The sequence below is a fragment of the Petromyzon marinus genome, chromosome 3, assembly GCF_048934315.1.
Source record: "Petromyzon marinus isolate PM22_M1 ecotype Great Lakes invasive population chromosome 3, UKy_Petmar_22M1.pri1.0, whole genome shotgun sequence".
NCBI classification, from domain to species: domain Eukaryota; kingdom Metazoa; phylum Chordata; class Hyperoartia; order Petromyzontiformes; family Petromyzontidae; genus Petromyzon; species Petromyzon marinus.
Window position 1 is genome coordinate 9,756,298 of NC_133669.1, and position 14,833 is coordinate 9,771,130.

At 51.8% G+C, this 14,833-nt stretch overlaps 1 protein-coding gene across 1 annotated transcript in view; it reads left to right on the plus strand.

The window, feature by feature from the left end:
- The window catches only part of LOC116953251 (uncharacterized), a 46,974-nt gene extending 32,729 nt beyond the window's left edge, over window positions 1-14,245 (plus strand). Inside the window, exons 38-52 of the mRNA XM_032973291.2 lie at window positions 119-288; window positions 670-740; window positions 2,737-2,837; window positions 3,692-3,811; window positions 4,443-4,595; window positions 5,115-5,269; window positions 6,028-6,127; window positions 6,756-7,000; window positions 7,426-7,612; window positions 7,948-8,049; window positions 8,494-8,649; window positions 8,917-9,099; window positions 10,264-10,302; window positions 11,708-11,871; window positions 12,129-14,245. Coding sequence (XP_032829182.2) covers window positions 119-288; window positions 670-740; window positions 2,737-2,837; window positions 3,692-3,811; window positions 4,443-4,595; window positions 5,115-5,269; window positions 6,028-6,127; window positions 6,756-7,000; window positions 7,426-7,612; window positions 7,948-8,049; window positions 8,494-8,649; window positions 8,917-9,099; window positions 10,264-10,302; window positions 11,708-11,871; window positions 12,129-12,182 — 2,000 coding nt within the window. The 3' untranslated portion in view covers window positions 12,183-14,245. The remainder of the gene's footprint in view (window positions 1-118; window positions 289-669; window positions 741-2,736; window positions 2,838-3,691; window positions 3,812-4,442; window positions 4,596-5,114; window positions 5,270-6,027; window positions 6,128-6,755; window positions 7,001-7,425; window positions 7,613-7,947; window positions 8,050-8,493; window positions 8,650-8,916; window positions 9,100-10,263; window positions 10,303-11,707; window positions 11,872-12,128) is intronic.
- The last annotated feature ends 588 nt before the right edge of the window (window positions 14,246-14,833 follow it).

The following is a 14,833-nucleotide window of genomic DNA, read 5'->3' on the forward strand; positions in this document are numbered from 1 at the left end:
CAGCACCCTGATAAAGGCTACGCAGTGGCAGAGGGATCATTGTGTGTGTGTACGGGGCACCTGTGTCTCAGTCTATGAGTGAGTGCGTGTGTGTGTGTGTGTGTCTCTTTGCCCGCAGCCCCCGAGTGTGGCTTCAGTCCAGGCTGGCGCAAGTTCCGTAACGTGTGCTACCTCTACAACGACACACAGCGCACCGACTTCTACTCCGCCTTGGAGAACTGCCTCTCCGACGGAGCCATGCTCGCATCCGTGCACAGCCTGGCCGAGCAGACATACTTGTCCGGCCTGGTACGACTGAGATGCGCGGGGACGTGCAGGGACTAGCGGGGACTCACGGGGACTCGCGCGGGACCCCTTTTGCAACACCCGGGGACAAATGAAACACACTGGGAAGTGCGGGGATACGCGGGCACGTACAGGGATGCCCGGAGATGAGTGGGAATACACAGGGACGCGAGGGTGCATGCGAGGACACGCAGGGATGCACGGGAAAATGAACTCAAATATGTTGATCGGACGTACCTCTCTGCCCCTCGAAATGCCAGAATTGTGACGCGTCATAGAAATATTGGATGGCTTCCGTGCCTAGTTGATGATGCCAGAGCATGTGTTGTAACGGTCAATGGCGTCGATGTTGTAGTTGGTGGTGGTGACTTTGTTGATTTTCAGGTGGGCAGAGGAGATTCAGCCCTGTCGTGGATTGGACTCTGGGAGATCGGGAACATCGAGGGCCAGTACAGGTGGGTCGATTCACGAGGACACATGGGGGGGGGGGGGGGGGCGGACACATGGGGGGACACATGGGGAAACACGGGGACAGGGAAGGACTGAGACATAAACAGGGACATGCATGTGAAAATGGAAAAATGGGGACACAAAGACACACACACACACATAGACCTGTTAATTCAACTTGGAAAGTTACGAGTTCATATCCTGGACAGGGGTCAACTACGCTATCATCAGCATCATCATCCTCACCTTTGCCAGGTCAGTAATATGAGTACTGATTTGTTGTAAGTCAATAGTCTCCATCTAATTGAGACTCGACCCCTTCCATAATAATCTTGAATTTCCCCCTCTGAGGGCCAACGAAAACGAATTTGCTGAGATATTTATACAAACACGCGCGAGAGGAACACACGCATACATACATACAAACATACACATGTGCGCGCACACTGCTACATGCACACACGTGCACAGATGTAGCTGCACGGCCAGTGTGTCTGCATCTGTGTGTGTGTCTCCCTGGGGGTGTAGATGTGTCTATGTCTGTGTGTCTCCATGGGGGTGTAGATGTGTCTATGTCTGTGTGTCTCCCTGGGGGTGTAGATGTGTCTATGTGTGTGTGTCTCCCTGGGGGTGTAGATGTGTCTATGTCTGTGTCATTGCACATGTATCTATTGTGTCTGTATCTATGGTGGTGTCTCATTGTATCTGTGTCATTGTGTCCATGTGTCATTACGTTTATGTATTTGTCTCTTTGTCCCACTGTGTATGCTCCTCTATGTGTCCGTATTTCATTATGTCTGTGTCTCATTGTGTTTGTGTGTCTTTGTATCTGTGTCTCCTTATCTCTATGTCTCATTGTGTCTGTGTCCCATAGCATCTATGTTTCTATGTGTTGATGTATCTCTGTCCCTATGTGTCTGCGTCTCTATGTGTCCGTGTATCACTGTGCCTGTGTCTTTATGTGTCTGTGTCTGTATGTGTCTGGGTGTCTATGCGTTTGGGTCTCTATGTGTCTGGGTCTCTTATGTGTCTGAGTCTCTATGTGTCTGGGTCTCACCGTGTGTTGCACACTCGAAATGAAGGACGTGGGCAGGTGCTCCAAATCGAGGGAAAACACATTTATTGTGGTCAATCTGTAAGATGCAACAGCACGTGGTGTCACACACAGCAATCCTCAACAGAGTCGTCATTAACCACGTGACTGGTGTACAAGTCCGGTTAATCAATAACAGTTTATTTTAAACCCAATTCTACTACTGATAGTAGACAATAACCTTTGCACTTCACATATTACTTTAATCCTATACCATCCATTTATATCGGTATCTTACACCCATTATCTGGACTGTATGTGTACAGTATACGTACTTTACTTGTCACCATTGTACAACTTCCTACTATACATGTGTTCTATTCTCAATAGCATTGCTAGTAGTCATGGGCATGATTATCAAATAAACAGTATTAGGGTTAGAGAATTACAAGTATTAACTACAGTACGTCATCCTTTACAGTGCTAAAACCCCTACAATTGAATATATTACAAACTAACAATTCAAAGCCAAGCTTGAAGTCTAGAACCAGTAGAGAACAAGTCGAGAACATTTCTATAACGATCAAAAACAACCCTTGGGTCCCTTACCTGTTTAATGCAACAGCACGTGGTGTCACACACAGCAATCCTCAACCGCGTCGCCATTAACCACGTGACTGGTGTACACGTCTGGTTAATCAATAACCCTGCCAGCCACCCACAGGCCCAACTCAGTCACCACATGCTGCTGCTGTACACACGTGCATTGATGCACTGCACAGCACACGAGAATTTTCACAAAACCACACTTTACTCCCCTCGCTTGCACGAAGAAATAATTGAAAGAATGTTCCACCTCTAATGTGCCACACGTGTCTGTGTCTCCATTTGTCTGGGTCTCTGTGTGTCCATATCCCATTGTGTCTGTGTCTCACTGCGCCTCCACGTGCGTCGTCTCTCCCCACCAGGTGGACGGACTTGAGTCCCGTGGGGTTCACCAACTGGGGTCACGGGGAGCCCAACGATGCTGGGGGTGCGGAGCAGTGCGTGGCCATGTCCCGCCTAAACGGTACGCAGGCCCCGGCGATTTAATTTCGTGTCCCAATCGCAAACTACGTCTGCTTCGCAGTTCAAAGTCGTTCAAAGAAGAGGAGGAAGCCGTTGTGGCATCACGGTCCAATTAAACATTTACTCGACGTGTTCATCTTCTTTAAGTTCTTTCGGTGAAGTCACGTAGAATGAGAATAAAGTAATAAAGTAAAATAAGACAATAAAATTCTCACAACGTTTCGGCCACAACACAAGTAGCCTTCTTCGGGTGAAAGAACAGAACTGTCGGGACGACAGAGCATTCAAGCTGAATCCTTGCAGTCACGAAAACTTTAAATCGAAATTTAAACGTATTCATTCACTGGGAAATGCATCGCAATTGTGACACAGAGGCCTGGCCTCTGTGTCGCAGGAGGGGGGGGGTGATCCAGTAGAGATTCTGTGTTGGGGGTATGGGGGGGGGGACACGGGGGGGGGCGGAATGGAGGGGGGTGCACGGGGACCCTGGGGGGTGGGGGACGACACGGAGGGGGGGGGAGAACACTTTGGGGGGGGGGGCATCGTATCAAATGATGGGCCGCGAAGCAGAGTGAACGTGGGTGGGGTCAAAGGGTCATTGCTGTGGTGCAGTGCCCAGGCCAGCGCCCACCTAGAGTGGGACCTGCTACGAAATCTTACCAGGACCCCTGCTGAAAACGAATCTTGAGATTGGGTGATTGAGTTTATTAACAATACATAAAGACATAAAAACAATCCGGAGAATGTGGTGACCCACTTCACGAACCCTAAGCTCGACCTCGTCCTCACCACCTTCCCTTCTCTCCTCTGCTCTGCTCTCCCCAAACCTCTCCCTCTGCCCCCCCCCCCCCCCAGGTCAGTGGAGCGACTACAACTGTGGCCAGTCGAGCATGGGCTACATCTGCAAGAAGTACCCAGGAGGCTCGCATACGCGACCCCCCCCGACCCCGCCGTGGCATGGCAATTGCCCGAGGGGTACTTGCTGCGCGCACAAACACGCACGCGTGCACGTACACACACAACACAAGAACAAAGATTCCCCCGTGTAGCCCGAACAGACTGTTGGGGCAAGTGCTGTTAGCAAGCACCTATTGAAGGCTGGCACGGCACACGAAGGCGTGGGTCGCCAGCACCACATCCGGGCCGCTTTTTTCTCCCTAGTGCCGATGTTTTTACACATCGCACTAGGCACTCAATTGAGGCTGAGTCGACCTAGGGGAGGCCCAGGACCGATTAAAATAATCGTCACTCGTGTTGCCGGCTTTGTAGCGCAGCACGCTAACCGCTACACTACAGCTCCCCACTTGCACAACCACTACCAGCACCACCACCGCCATCACGCACTGTTGAGGCCACGCTTGCAGATGCAGATGTGTTCTGCTTATATTCACCTTTCCCCGTGTGTCCCCACCTGTCCACGTGTGTCCTCACCTGTGTCCCTGTGTCCCCGCTTGTCCCCACCCATCCCCGTATATCCTCACCTGCCCCAGTGTCTCCTTGTGTCCCCGCTTGTCCTCGCCTGTCCCCACGTTGCCGTGTGTCTCACCTGTCTCCCGCGTGTGTCCCACCTCTCCTCGCGCGTCGCCGCCGGTACGTGACGACGCAGGCTGGATGCTCTTTGGCAATAAGTGCTTCCTGGTGAAGGGAGCGGCGGGCGGCACTGCCGAGGAGGGAGTCCGCTCGAGCTGGAGCGACGCTCGCGCCTGGTGCCGCTACAATGGGGGCGACCTCGCCGTGATCAGCACGCACCGCGAGAACGGTACGCATGCCACGGTACACGGAGAGAGAGAGACACAATGAGCGGTACAGAGAGAGAGAGAGCGCACCTTCTGTGTATGTTACGTGTCTCCTTGTTTTATTGTCTCTCCGATGGCCCCCCAATATTTCCTCGTCGCCATGTGTGACCCCATATATTCGGTGCCTTCTTGTGTTTCTGTGTCCCCCCCCCCCCCGCGCCGTGTATAGCTCCACTGAGCTATATAGCTCTATTTCAGAAGTGACCTGGCCAACAAAGTGGCTTATCACATGGAAATGTATATCAGCCAAATAGTCTAAACACATGTCTCTAAATGTGGAGGGAAAAACCCGGAGGGCCCGGAAAAAAATCCACACGACCGCAGGAAGAACATGCAAAAAAATCTAGAGGCGTCGGGGTCAGGATCGAACCCACGACCTCCTGCATACCAGGCGAGTTAGTTAACATCTCACCACCCACGGCGCCATGACCATGTTCCCCTCTGCTTGTCCCCACTGCTTGTCTCCATTGTCCCCCGGTCAGACTTTGTGGCGAGCCACCTGGAGGGGCTGGGAGTGTCTGTGTGGATCGGCTTCTCGGATTTGCTCTCCGAGGGGGAATTCACCTGGGTCGACGGGAGCCGCGTCACCTTCACCAACTGGAACGGCGGGGAGCCCAACAACGACGGCTTTTGGGGGGTAAGTTAAAAGGGCGAGGCGCACGTGGGGAGTCACACCAAGGCACCCCCTCGTGTCCCTTGCTGGCCTTATCAGAGACTCGCTAACAGCATTTGCCCGAGCAGTCTGTTGAACACTAAAGGGAGTGGACCATCGTTATCTTTATAGAGCTGCCCTAGCACGTGTGTTGCAGCGGTTTAGCGCGCTGCGCTACGAACCCAGCGATCCGAGTTCGATGCCCGCTCACGGCCAACACCAGAGAAATGTGACGTCACATCAAATTGCGCAACTTTAAATAAATATAGACAACACGTTCTACTTCATTAAATAGACTTTTTAATACATGTTTTCTCCTACAACATCAGAGTGCAGCGCCACATTAAATCCGCACTACAATAACAATAGTTTAAAGCGATTTGAAGCATGTTCTATATATTTTTTTTGGAGGGGGCGGGGCAGAGCTTTGTGGCGTCATATTTGAGGGGGGGGGGGTTGACTTTTTGTGATGCCGTCTGACGAGGGGGGGGGGGGATAAAAAATCGTCCAAAATCGCGTGACGTCATTTTTGGACGGCCCCTATTGGTCGAATAAGCCTCAGATGAATACCTGGTGCGGTGTATAAATATCGCCACTTGGGAGACAAAGGCGGCCGGGGCACGATGCTGGCCACCCACCCCCTCGTGTACCGTGCTGGCCTTCATAGGTACTCACTAACAGCACTTACCCCAACAGTCTGCTAAGGCTATACGGGGAATCTTTGTCTTTGTGTTCATGTGTAGGAGCACTGTACGGAGATGGTTCATCATGGCCGGTCTACCGGCCGCTGGAATGACTTGCCCTGCTCCGTTGTACGCGGCTTTGTGTGCCACATGAAAAAAGGTGAGCGCCACAACATGTTCAGACATATGGCCCCTTCCATAAGAATGTGGAATTTCCAATGGTGCAGTTTCATTGAGCGTATGTCTATTGGTTATTGATCCAGTGGTGGTAGCCATTTCTCATTCTTGTGGTGAGGGTCATAGGAGTGGTGCATGCAGGTTGGGTAATGATTGGGTCTGGCCAAAAGGAAGTGCTGGTGAGATGGCATTGGCTATCACCCCAAGTATTCCCCTGACTGTCTCCCCGTGTGTCTCTCCCCGTGTGTCCTTCTATATGTCTCCCCATGTGTCATCCTGTGCGTCTCCCTCTGTCTCCCCTGTGTTTGCCCCTTGTGTCTCCCCTAGGCATCTATGATTCGTTGATTAATATCACTTACGATACATGCAAATTATATTTAAATGACATGCAAATTCGATGCTAGGAATACAGCACAGGACCAAAACCGACAATCAATTACAAGGGAGACAGAAGAGAAGCAAAAATTCATCGCTAGTGGAGCTGACCGTTAGACATCAGATGGTTGCATCTTGCGTTGTCCGACCCCGCGTGTGTTCCCACCTTCCCACCTCGCCCCGCCCCTGCGCCCCCCGCACGCCCCGCTCCCCCCCGCAACCCCCGGGCACCGCAGACTCCGTGATTCCCGACCCGAAGCCCACGAGTGGTCACTGCCCGGCGGGCTTCACGTCGACGCGCGGGACCAGTTGTTACCGCGTGAGCGACAGCGTCGCCACCTGGGAAGCGGCGCGCGACGCGTGCCGGGCCATGCACCCCGGCGCCGACCTCGCCAGCGTCGACTCGGCCTACGAGCAGGCATTCCTCAACGCCGCCGCACAGCCCGAGAAAGACGACATGTGGATCGGGCTCAGCGACAAGGTGGGCGACGGCCTTGGCGGCGAGGGTCGGGGGGGCGCTGGTGGACGAGGAGGACCGGGCCCTTTGGCGCTGGGCCTTTCAGGGCACCGACAATTTGTAAATACATAGGAGTAGGTGATAGTTTTTTGTTCAATAAATTTTTGGTAACATGTGCATTCAATGTTTTGCAGGTAATGTTGACACAAATGAGCCAGATGACAGATTAAAAAAAAGAACAAATAAAAGGTTTATTGCTGGGCATGTGACGAACGTTTCGCCCCCACTGTGATTTAATCACGCCGAAGTGTCCCCGTGTCTCTCCCCTGTGTCGTCACGCATCCCCATGTCTCCCCACGTCTCCCAATGCGTACCTCTGTCTTCCCCGCGCTTTCCTGCACTTCTCCACTCACCCCCGTGCCTCCCTCGTGCCTCCCGCATGCGCGTAGGTCAAGGAGGGAGAGTACACTTGGTCGGACGGCTGGCCCGTGCTCTACTCGAACTGGGGCCTAGGGGAGCCGTCCCGCGGGACCGGACAGGGCTGCGTCAGCGCCAGCGGCATCGGATTCTTTCGCGGCTCGTGGAACGACACCGAGTGCTCGCGACACCTGCACTACGTGTGCGAGTACAACAGCGGTGCGTGTGCACACGCGCACGCGCGCGTACAGATGCGTGCGTCAACACTCCAGTACACGCACCGAGCGCCCGCACCACCTGCGCAATGCACGCGACCACAGCGACGTTTACACGTGCACACCGACAGACGCACGCACGCACTCAAGTGCACATTTGGGTGCACGTACGCATCCGCGAGCGCCGGTGCCCACATGTACACTTGCATACGCTCAAGCACGCGTGCACGTGGGCATGCACGCACACACACAAACGTGCCCGCCCACACACAAGTGGACGCTCGCAACGCGCACACAGGAACGCTTCACACCCCCGCGTGTCCCCGTGTCCTCATGTAGAGCCTCCTCCGCCGACGCCGCCAGCGGCTGGCGGGAGCTGCTGGAATGGCTGGCAGCCGTACGGACGCCACTGCTACTTCATCTTTGACGGAAGCCTTGGGGGTGCGTCCAGTGTGCCTGCGTGTGCACACGTGCCTGGGCGTCCGCGTGTCTGTCCGTGTGTCCGTGTCCGTATGCTCGTGTGCACGAGTGTTCACGTGCTTTGCCCGTGTCTCCAAATTTGCGTCGGCCTGTCAGTCTGTCCTCATGTCTGTTTGTGCGCTTATCTGTACATGCTGTGCTTCTGTCCATCCGGAGCCCCAGTGAACAGCTCTGTGTGCCGGGTGATGCTGGTATGAATGCTAGAAATGTTTCTCGCTGTGTCTGTGTGTCCCAGTAGCTGTGCTTATGTGTTTTAATACCAGTATGTATGTCTATGCTTGTATGTGTTGATATGTCTGTGTGTGTTTAATTCCTGTTTGTGCATGTTAATGACTGTCCGTGTGCGTGTGTGTTGATCCCCACGTGTGTCCGTATCTGCACGACGACATCGGTGCGCCCGTGTAGGCGCGACCACGTGGCCCGAGGCTCGCCAGGAGTGCGAGATCGTCCACAGGTCCCACCTGGCGTCCATACACAGCCGCGCCGACACCGAGTTCCTACTACGTGCAAACTTCACTCGCTACCACAACCTGTGGATTGGACTTGGACGAGACGAGCTCCGTGAGACGCGCGCACACGCACGGGCACGCGCAGACACGCACGCGGAAAACGCACGGGCACACAAACCCTCTCTCTGCTTCTCCCCGCGTCTTTCAATATCTCCCCCTAGTTCTCTTCATGCCCCGATGTCTTCATTTCCATCCACACCCTCTCCCCCCAGCTTCTCCGCACTTCCCTTAATAGTTCCCCCTGTCTCTCTGTGCCCTTATGCCCACGCTTCTCCCCTCACCTCTGAATACTGCCCCCCGTGTCTCCGTGCGCGAGCAGTGGGCTGGTCGTGGGCTGACGACACTCCTGTCGGCTACACCAACTGGGCGGACGGGGAGCCCAACGACATCATGCACGAAGAGGCATTCCTTGAGTCGTGCGTCGAGTTCTACCACCACGACGGCACCTGGAACGACCAGGATTGCGAGCAGAAGCGCGGCTTCATCTGCCGCACTAGTCAGGGTACTTTCATTTTATGTTATGAGTGCACCTAGGGGAGAGGCCACGGAGAACCGGGCACCGATGTTTGCATTGCCTGGGCTGGGAATTGTACCCAGATGGACCAGGGTGGAGTGATGACGGAGGCGACTGGTCATGTGTGGTACTCGCACTGCCCGTCACCTGGAGGTGGTGGCCTTATTAGACGCTCATGAGGTGCAGTAGTGTGTATGTAACAACTATTTAAAACTATTTGTTATTTTACCAGGTAAGGCCCACTGAGTTATATAGCTATTTTTCAGAAGCGACCTGGCCACAAATGATAGATCAACGAAGTGGCTTATCACGTGGAAATTTACGTCAGCCAAGTTGTCTAAACGCACGTTTCTAAATGTGGAGGGGAAAAACCGGAGGACCCGGAAAAAAATCCACGCAACCACGGGGAGAACATTCAAAAACTCAAAATATACAGCAGCAGGCATCAGGGTTAGGATCGAACCCACGACCTCCTGCATACCAGCCGAGGTAGTTAACATCTCGCCACCACGGCACCCTGTATGCACGCGGCGAACCTCAGCACCCTGTATGCACGTGGCGAACCTCACCACCCTGTATGCACGTGGCGAACCTCAGCACCCTGTATGATGCACGTGGCGAACCTCAGCACCCTGTATGATGCACGTGGCACCCCTCAACACCCTGTATGATGCACGTGGCGAACCTCAGCACCCTGTATGCACGTGGCGAACCTCAGCACCCTGTATGGACGTGGCGAACCTCAGCACCCTGTATGATGAACGTGGCGAACCTCAGCACCCTGTATGCACGTGGGGAACCTCAGCACCCTGTATGCACGTGGCGAACCTCAGCACCCTGTATGATGTACATGGCGAACCTCAGCACCCTGTATGATGTACATGGCGAACCTCAGCACCCTGTATGATGTACGTGGCGAACCTCAGCACCCTGTATGATGCACATGGCGAACCTCAGCAACAGGTGGCAAATGCGCCGCCACCTTCACACCGCCATCGCGAACGCCACACATGGTGATGACAGTGACAGCGGTGTTGATAATCGCGATATTGATGATGATGATGAGAGTGATGATGACAAAAGTATCTTTGGTGATGGCAGCGATGATGTCGGTAATGGTGATGCTGATGTTGTGTTCTGTGCTGTTTGCAGTTATCACGACTGAGAAGACTCCAATCAACCCACACAAAGGTGTGTGCTAAAAATAATAATTAAACATTTGATTAAAGCGCTTTCAAATCAAATACACTTCCAGCAATTGCGCGCGTGCACACGCGTGTATTCACACGTGTGTGTGTATATATGCATAAGTGTGCATTAAGGCGTGAGCATTGGTGTGTAATTTCTCGTATGTTCAACCTTTTGTGTTGGCACGCGTGTTCGCTGTAGTTTTCATGTCTGTGTCGTGTGTATTTACACGTGCCTGTGATTCGTCAAACGGGTTCACGAGTGTGGATGTGTGATGAATGCATTTTATTTGTACGTGTAATTGTGCGTGCGCGTGTTCGTATGTGTGTTTTATAACATTTGCGAGTGTTCAGGATGCACGGTGTGTGTTCATGCATCCATGTGTGTTCACGTGTCAACACAAACCGACATCTCAGCTTTATTAACCTGGTCAAGGCCTATGATGCCATGGAGAGGCCTTATCAAAATGGTCGCGACGTACAATACCATCACGAGGCCTGGGCTGTGGGTTATTCTCCATGCTTTTGGGATTTCTGACCCTCTGCTGACGATCATTGAGGACCTTGATGATGGTGGGCAGGCCCGGGTCATGCTGCGTGGCCAGGAGTTATGGCCATTCCCTGTTCAACTTTGGATGTGACGCGGAATGCTCTCTGGCTCCTACACTATTTGACATATTTTCACCACAAAGTTCCAGAAGTGTTCCATAGCTATACCAGTGACATGTCTATTTGGTTCAGCGAATTCCAGGTATCCCTCGATTTACGAACATTCAGTTTACGAAATTTTGCGTTAACGCAGTTGCCAAGCTATTGACACTTTTTCGATATACGAAATCGAATTTCCTCGTTAACGACATGTCACAAGGCATGCGCCTTGAGATCACATGGGAAGCAGCTTCGTCCATCCGCGACCTTGTCAACGGTATCCCTGCAGTGCAGCAGTGACGCCTCCACGTCACCTTTCCAGTCATTACAACTTGCAGATCTCTTAGTGGGTTCCCTGAAAAGGTACATTATTTTTCTTTTAAATTAATTACTATCCATTCGTTTTCATGTTTATGCTCATTATTGTAATTTTGGTATCGTTCAAAGTGATATCGGTGTGAGACGTAGAGTTGGAATGGCTTTTCCGAAACACATCGCTGATTGTTCGTGGTCAATGAATGGGTAAAGCCATTTCGATTTACGAAATTTAGTGGGTTTTTTTAAAGAACGCATCCCTTTTCTAAATCCAGGATTAGCTGTATGTTGTACATCTCATTTTTGGAGTAGGGATTGGTGGGGTCGGGAGGGGCGGGGGGGCGTGTGTTCACGTATCTGTTCACCGTGTCTGTTGACGCGCGTTTCTTTGCTTTACGTTGGCACGTGCAATGCTAACACGTGTCGCCATGTGTCACTGGTTGTAGTCATTCACACGATCGTGGTTCCCGTGGTGACGGTGGTCGCGGTGTTGCTCTTGATCGGCGTGGTGATCACCGCGTACTATGCGAAGCGTCGCCGTGACAACAACAACGGCGGCGGCGACAGCTCGAAAATCTCCGAGCCGCGCAGCAGCGCCACGGTTCCCACGGTAACATCGCCATCACCAGCACCGCCAACATCACCGCCACAATCACAAAAAATTGCCTGCAAACTACTCGGTTGGGATTACACAGCAGCAACATCTCTACCCCCCCCCCCACCCCCCTTATACTGAAAAATACATGGCAGGATTCTCGTGAAACAGTCTTGAGACTCGTTGAGGCTTCTTTCAGGGCAAACTGGAATCATAATAATTCCTGATACGCGTGTTTCTCCCACCCCCGCCCCCATCTCCGTCCGTTACAGCCCGGCTTTGAAAACCCGCACTACTACGTGTCGGAGGAGCAAGGCGGTCAGTAGACGGAGGTTGTAATGTGGTGATCGGCTGATTCACCAGCACAGGAATACAATGTCATGTACGCGTGACAATTCACACACACACACAAATAAAGTATAAGCTGGATATTAGCACACAACGCTTGGGAGTCACAAAATAAATCAGAAAACAATGCACCTTCATTTATCAATCCGTCCACATAAAAAGACACCGGTATTTCTCTACACATCCCAGCAGCCACGTGGCGTTCCCGTAGGGCACAATTTCAGCAGCATCGGTTAAATGTCGCTTGTGTTAAACCAACGCGGCTGAAATTATCTGAACTCGACTTGCATCAGAAGTTGCCCCTTTGCTTCGCCCCCAACCAGTCTGATGTAAGGATGTGTTGGTTTTTTTACTTACAAAAATATGCTGCGCAGTAGTAGTAATAATAATTTCAGCGTGCCGCCGCTGAGTATCGCTCGCTCTAGAAGAGAGAGAGAACGACTTTGTCTGAGGGACCCTGGCACCAACGAATTGCCCAAGCTCCTCGACACATTAAGATGTTTGCAACCAATGAATGAGTGCTTTACGCACGGAGCGGGAGGAGACCGGGGCACCCGGAGGAAACGCGCACATGCATGGTTGGGCAACAGTCTGCGTCATACGGAGAGGACAGCTGGAGGTGCTAGAGATGCCGTGCCGCCTTCTCCTGGCAAGCCGGGGTACGGCTACACCTCAACATGAAGGGAGTTTTGCAGCATTTGCACGATCCACCAATCTCCGCCTCCACAGTGCTGGATTACAGGCGGGGGGAGTCAAACTGGAGTCACCGATGCCTGGCTAATACGTATCTACACACAAGGTGTGACTATATCCAGCTTCCACTGTACATAAGCGCTCATACCATACTCGGTGTGCATTACACAAGTGTGCACGTTCATGTATGCCCACTATGGATGTAGAATTTGTGTCAGGACGAGGCCTGTCCCAGGTTCGCCTCTCCTGGTTGCTCGATGGCTTTTCATGATTCGGGATCACGATTCATATGAAGAATCGTTTATCTTTGTCTCTTTTGTACTGCGTTTGTACTGTCTGTCTGCTATGTCCTGGCTCTTTTGTTAATTTAACCTTGGTAATATGGGCGTGTAATTCGCACACGATTGCCAGTAATCATAAATAAAACTTAAACGTGCGATTCCATGTATTTATCCTTGGCATAAGAATACATTTTAATTGAATAATTTCAAGCCTACTACATAATGCATGTACGTTTGCGTACACGCGCGTGCGTGCTGACTTGTACACACAAATCCATGTGCACATACATTTGCCTACATTGACACTCATCTTCATACGCTGACACGCATGTGCAACACACTCGACATTACAACAACAGCTGCCATCCGCCACTAAGTGACGGCGACGTCACGACAGCGCTTGTGCCAGGCTAGGTGCACTTTTAAGGCCCTGGGAAGTCCTGAAGGCTCGTTGCTGGCCGGTCACGGGACAGACCCAGGTGTTCACTGACTGATACGGATGGCGGATGCACCCACCACCTGCGTTCTCCACTGTGACAAACACACACACACACTGACCTACATGTCACGCGCGGAGCCGATCTTTCACACGTTTGTATTTGAGTCTAGCTTAGACCGAGTGAGTGTGGAGTTTCCCTCAGGCCCTGCTCCTCGCCTCGATGGGAAACTTGCAGATTTCTAACTCCCCACTTGACGTGCAAAAATTTGTCATTGTTCGACCCGTTTCCAACTGCTTTGTAATAAAAAAAAAAGTCAGCACCAAACGACTCACAAGTTGTCTCCCTTCTCGCACAACCTTGGGGCATTGCTCATCTTCTTGTGCCAGCCCTGGAAATTCCACATTCCGATGACAAGCACCAGTCTCGCCATAGCATAGGGTCTGTCGTCGCTGACAGAGATACGAAATTTTGTATATCCGTGTAAACTTGTTTGAATCCTGTTTTGTGGTGGCATTTTTATTAATGCAGCCTGTGACCAAATTGCCCAGCACTTGATCTCGGCAGTTCTTGGAAGATAATCCGGGGTGTTCCCGGATAGTGCAAAGAATAGCGACCACTATACATAGGATAGCGACCACTATACATAGGTTAGCGACCACTATACATAGGTTAGCGACCACTTTACATAGGTTAGCGACCACTATACATAGGTTAACAACCACTATGCATAGGTTAGCGACCACTATACATAGGATAGCGACCACTATACATAGGATAGCGACCACTATACATAGGATAGCGACCACTTTACATAGGATAGCGACCACTATACATAGGATAGCAACCACTATATATAGGATAGCGACCACTATATATAGGATAGCGACCACTATACATAGGATAGCGACCACTATACGTAGGTTAGCGACCACTATACGTAGGTTAGCGACCACTTTACATAGGTTAGCAACCACTATACATAGGATAGCGACCGCTATACATAGGTTAGCGACCACTATACATAGGTTAGCGACCACTATACATAGGTTAGCGACCACTATACATAGGTTAGCGACCACTATACATGGGTTAGCGACCACTATACATAGAATAGCGACCACTATACATAGGTTAGCAACCACTATACATAGGTTAGCGACCACTATATTTAGGATAGCGACCACTTTACATAGGTTAGCGACCACTATACATAGG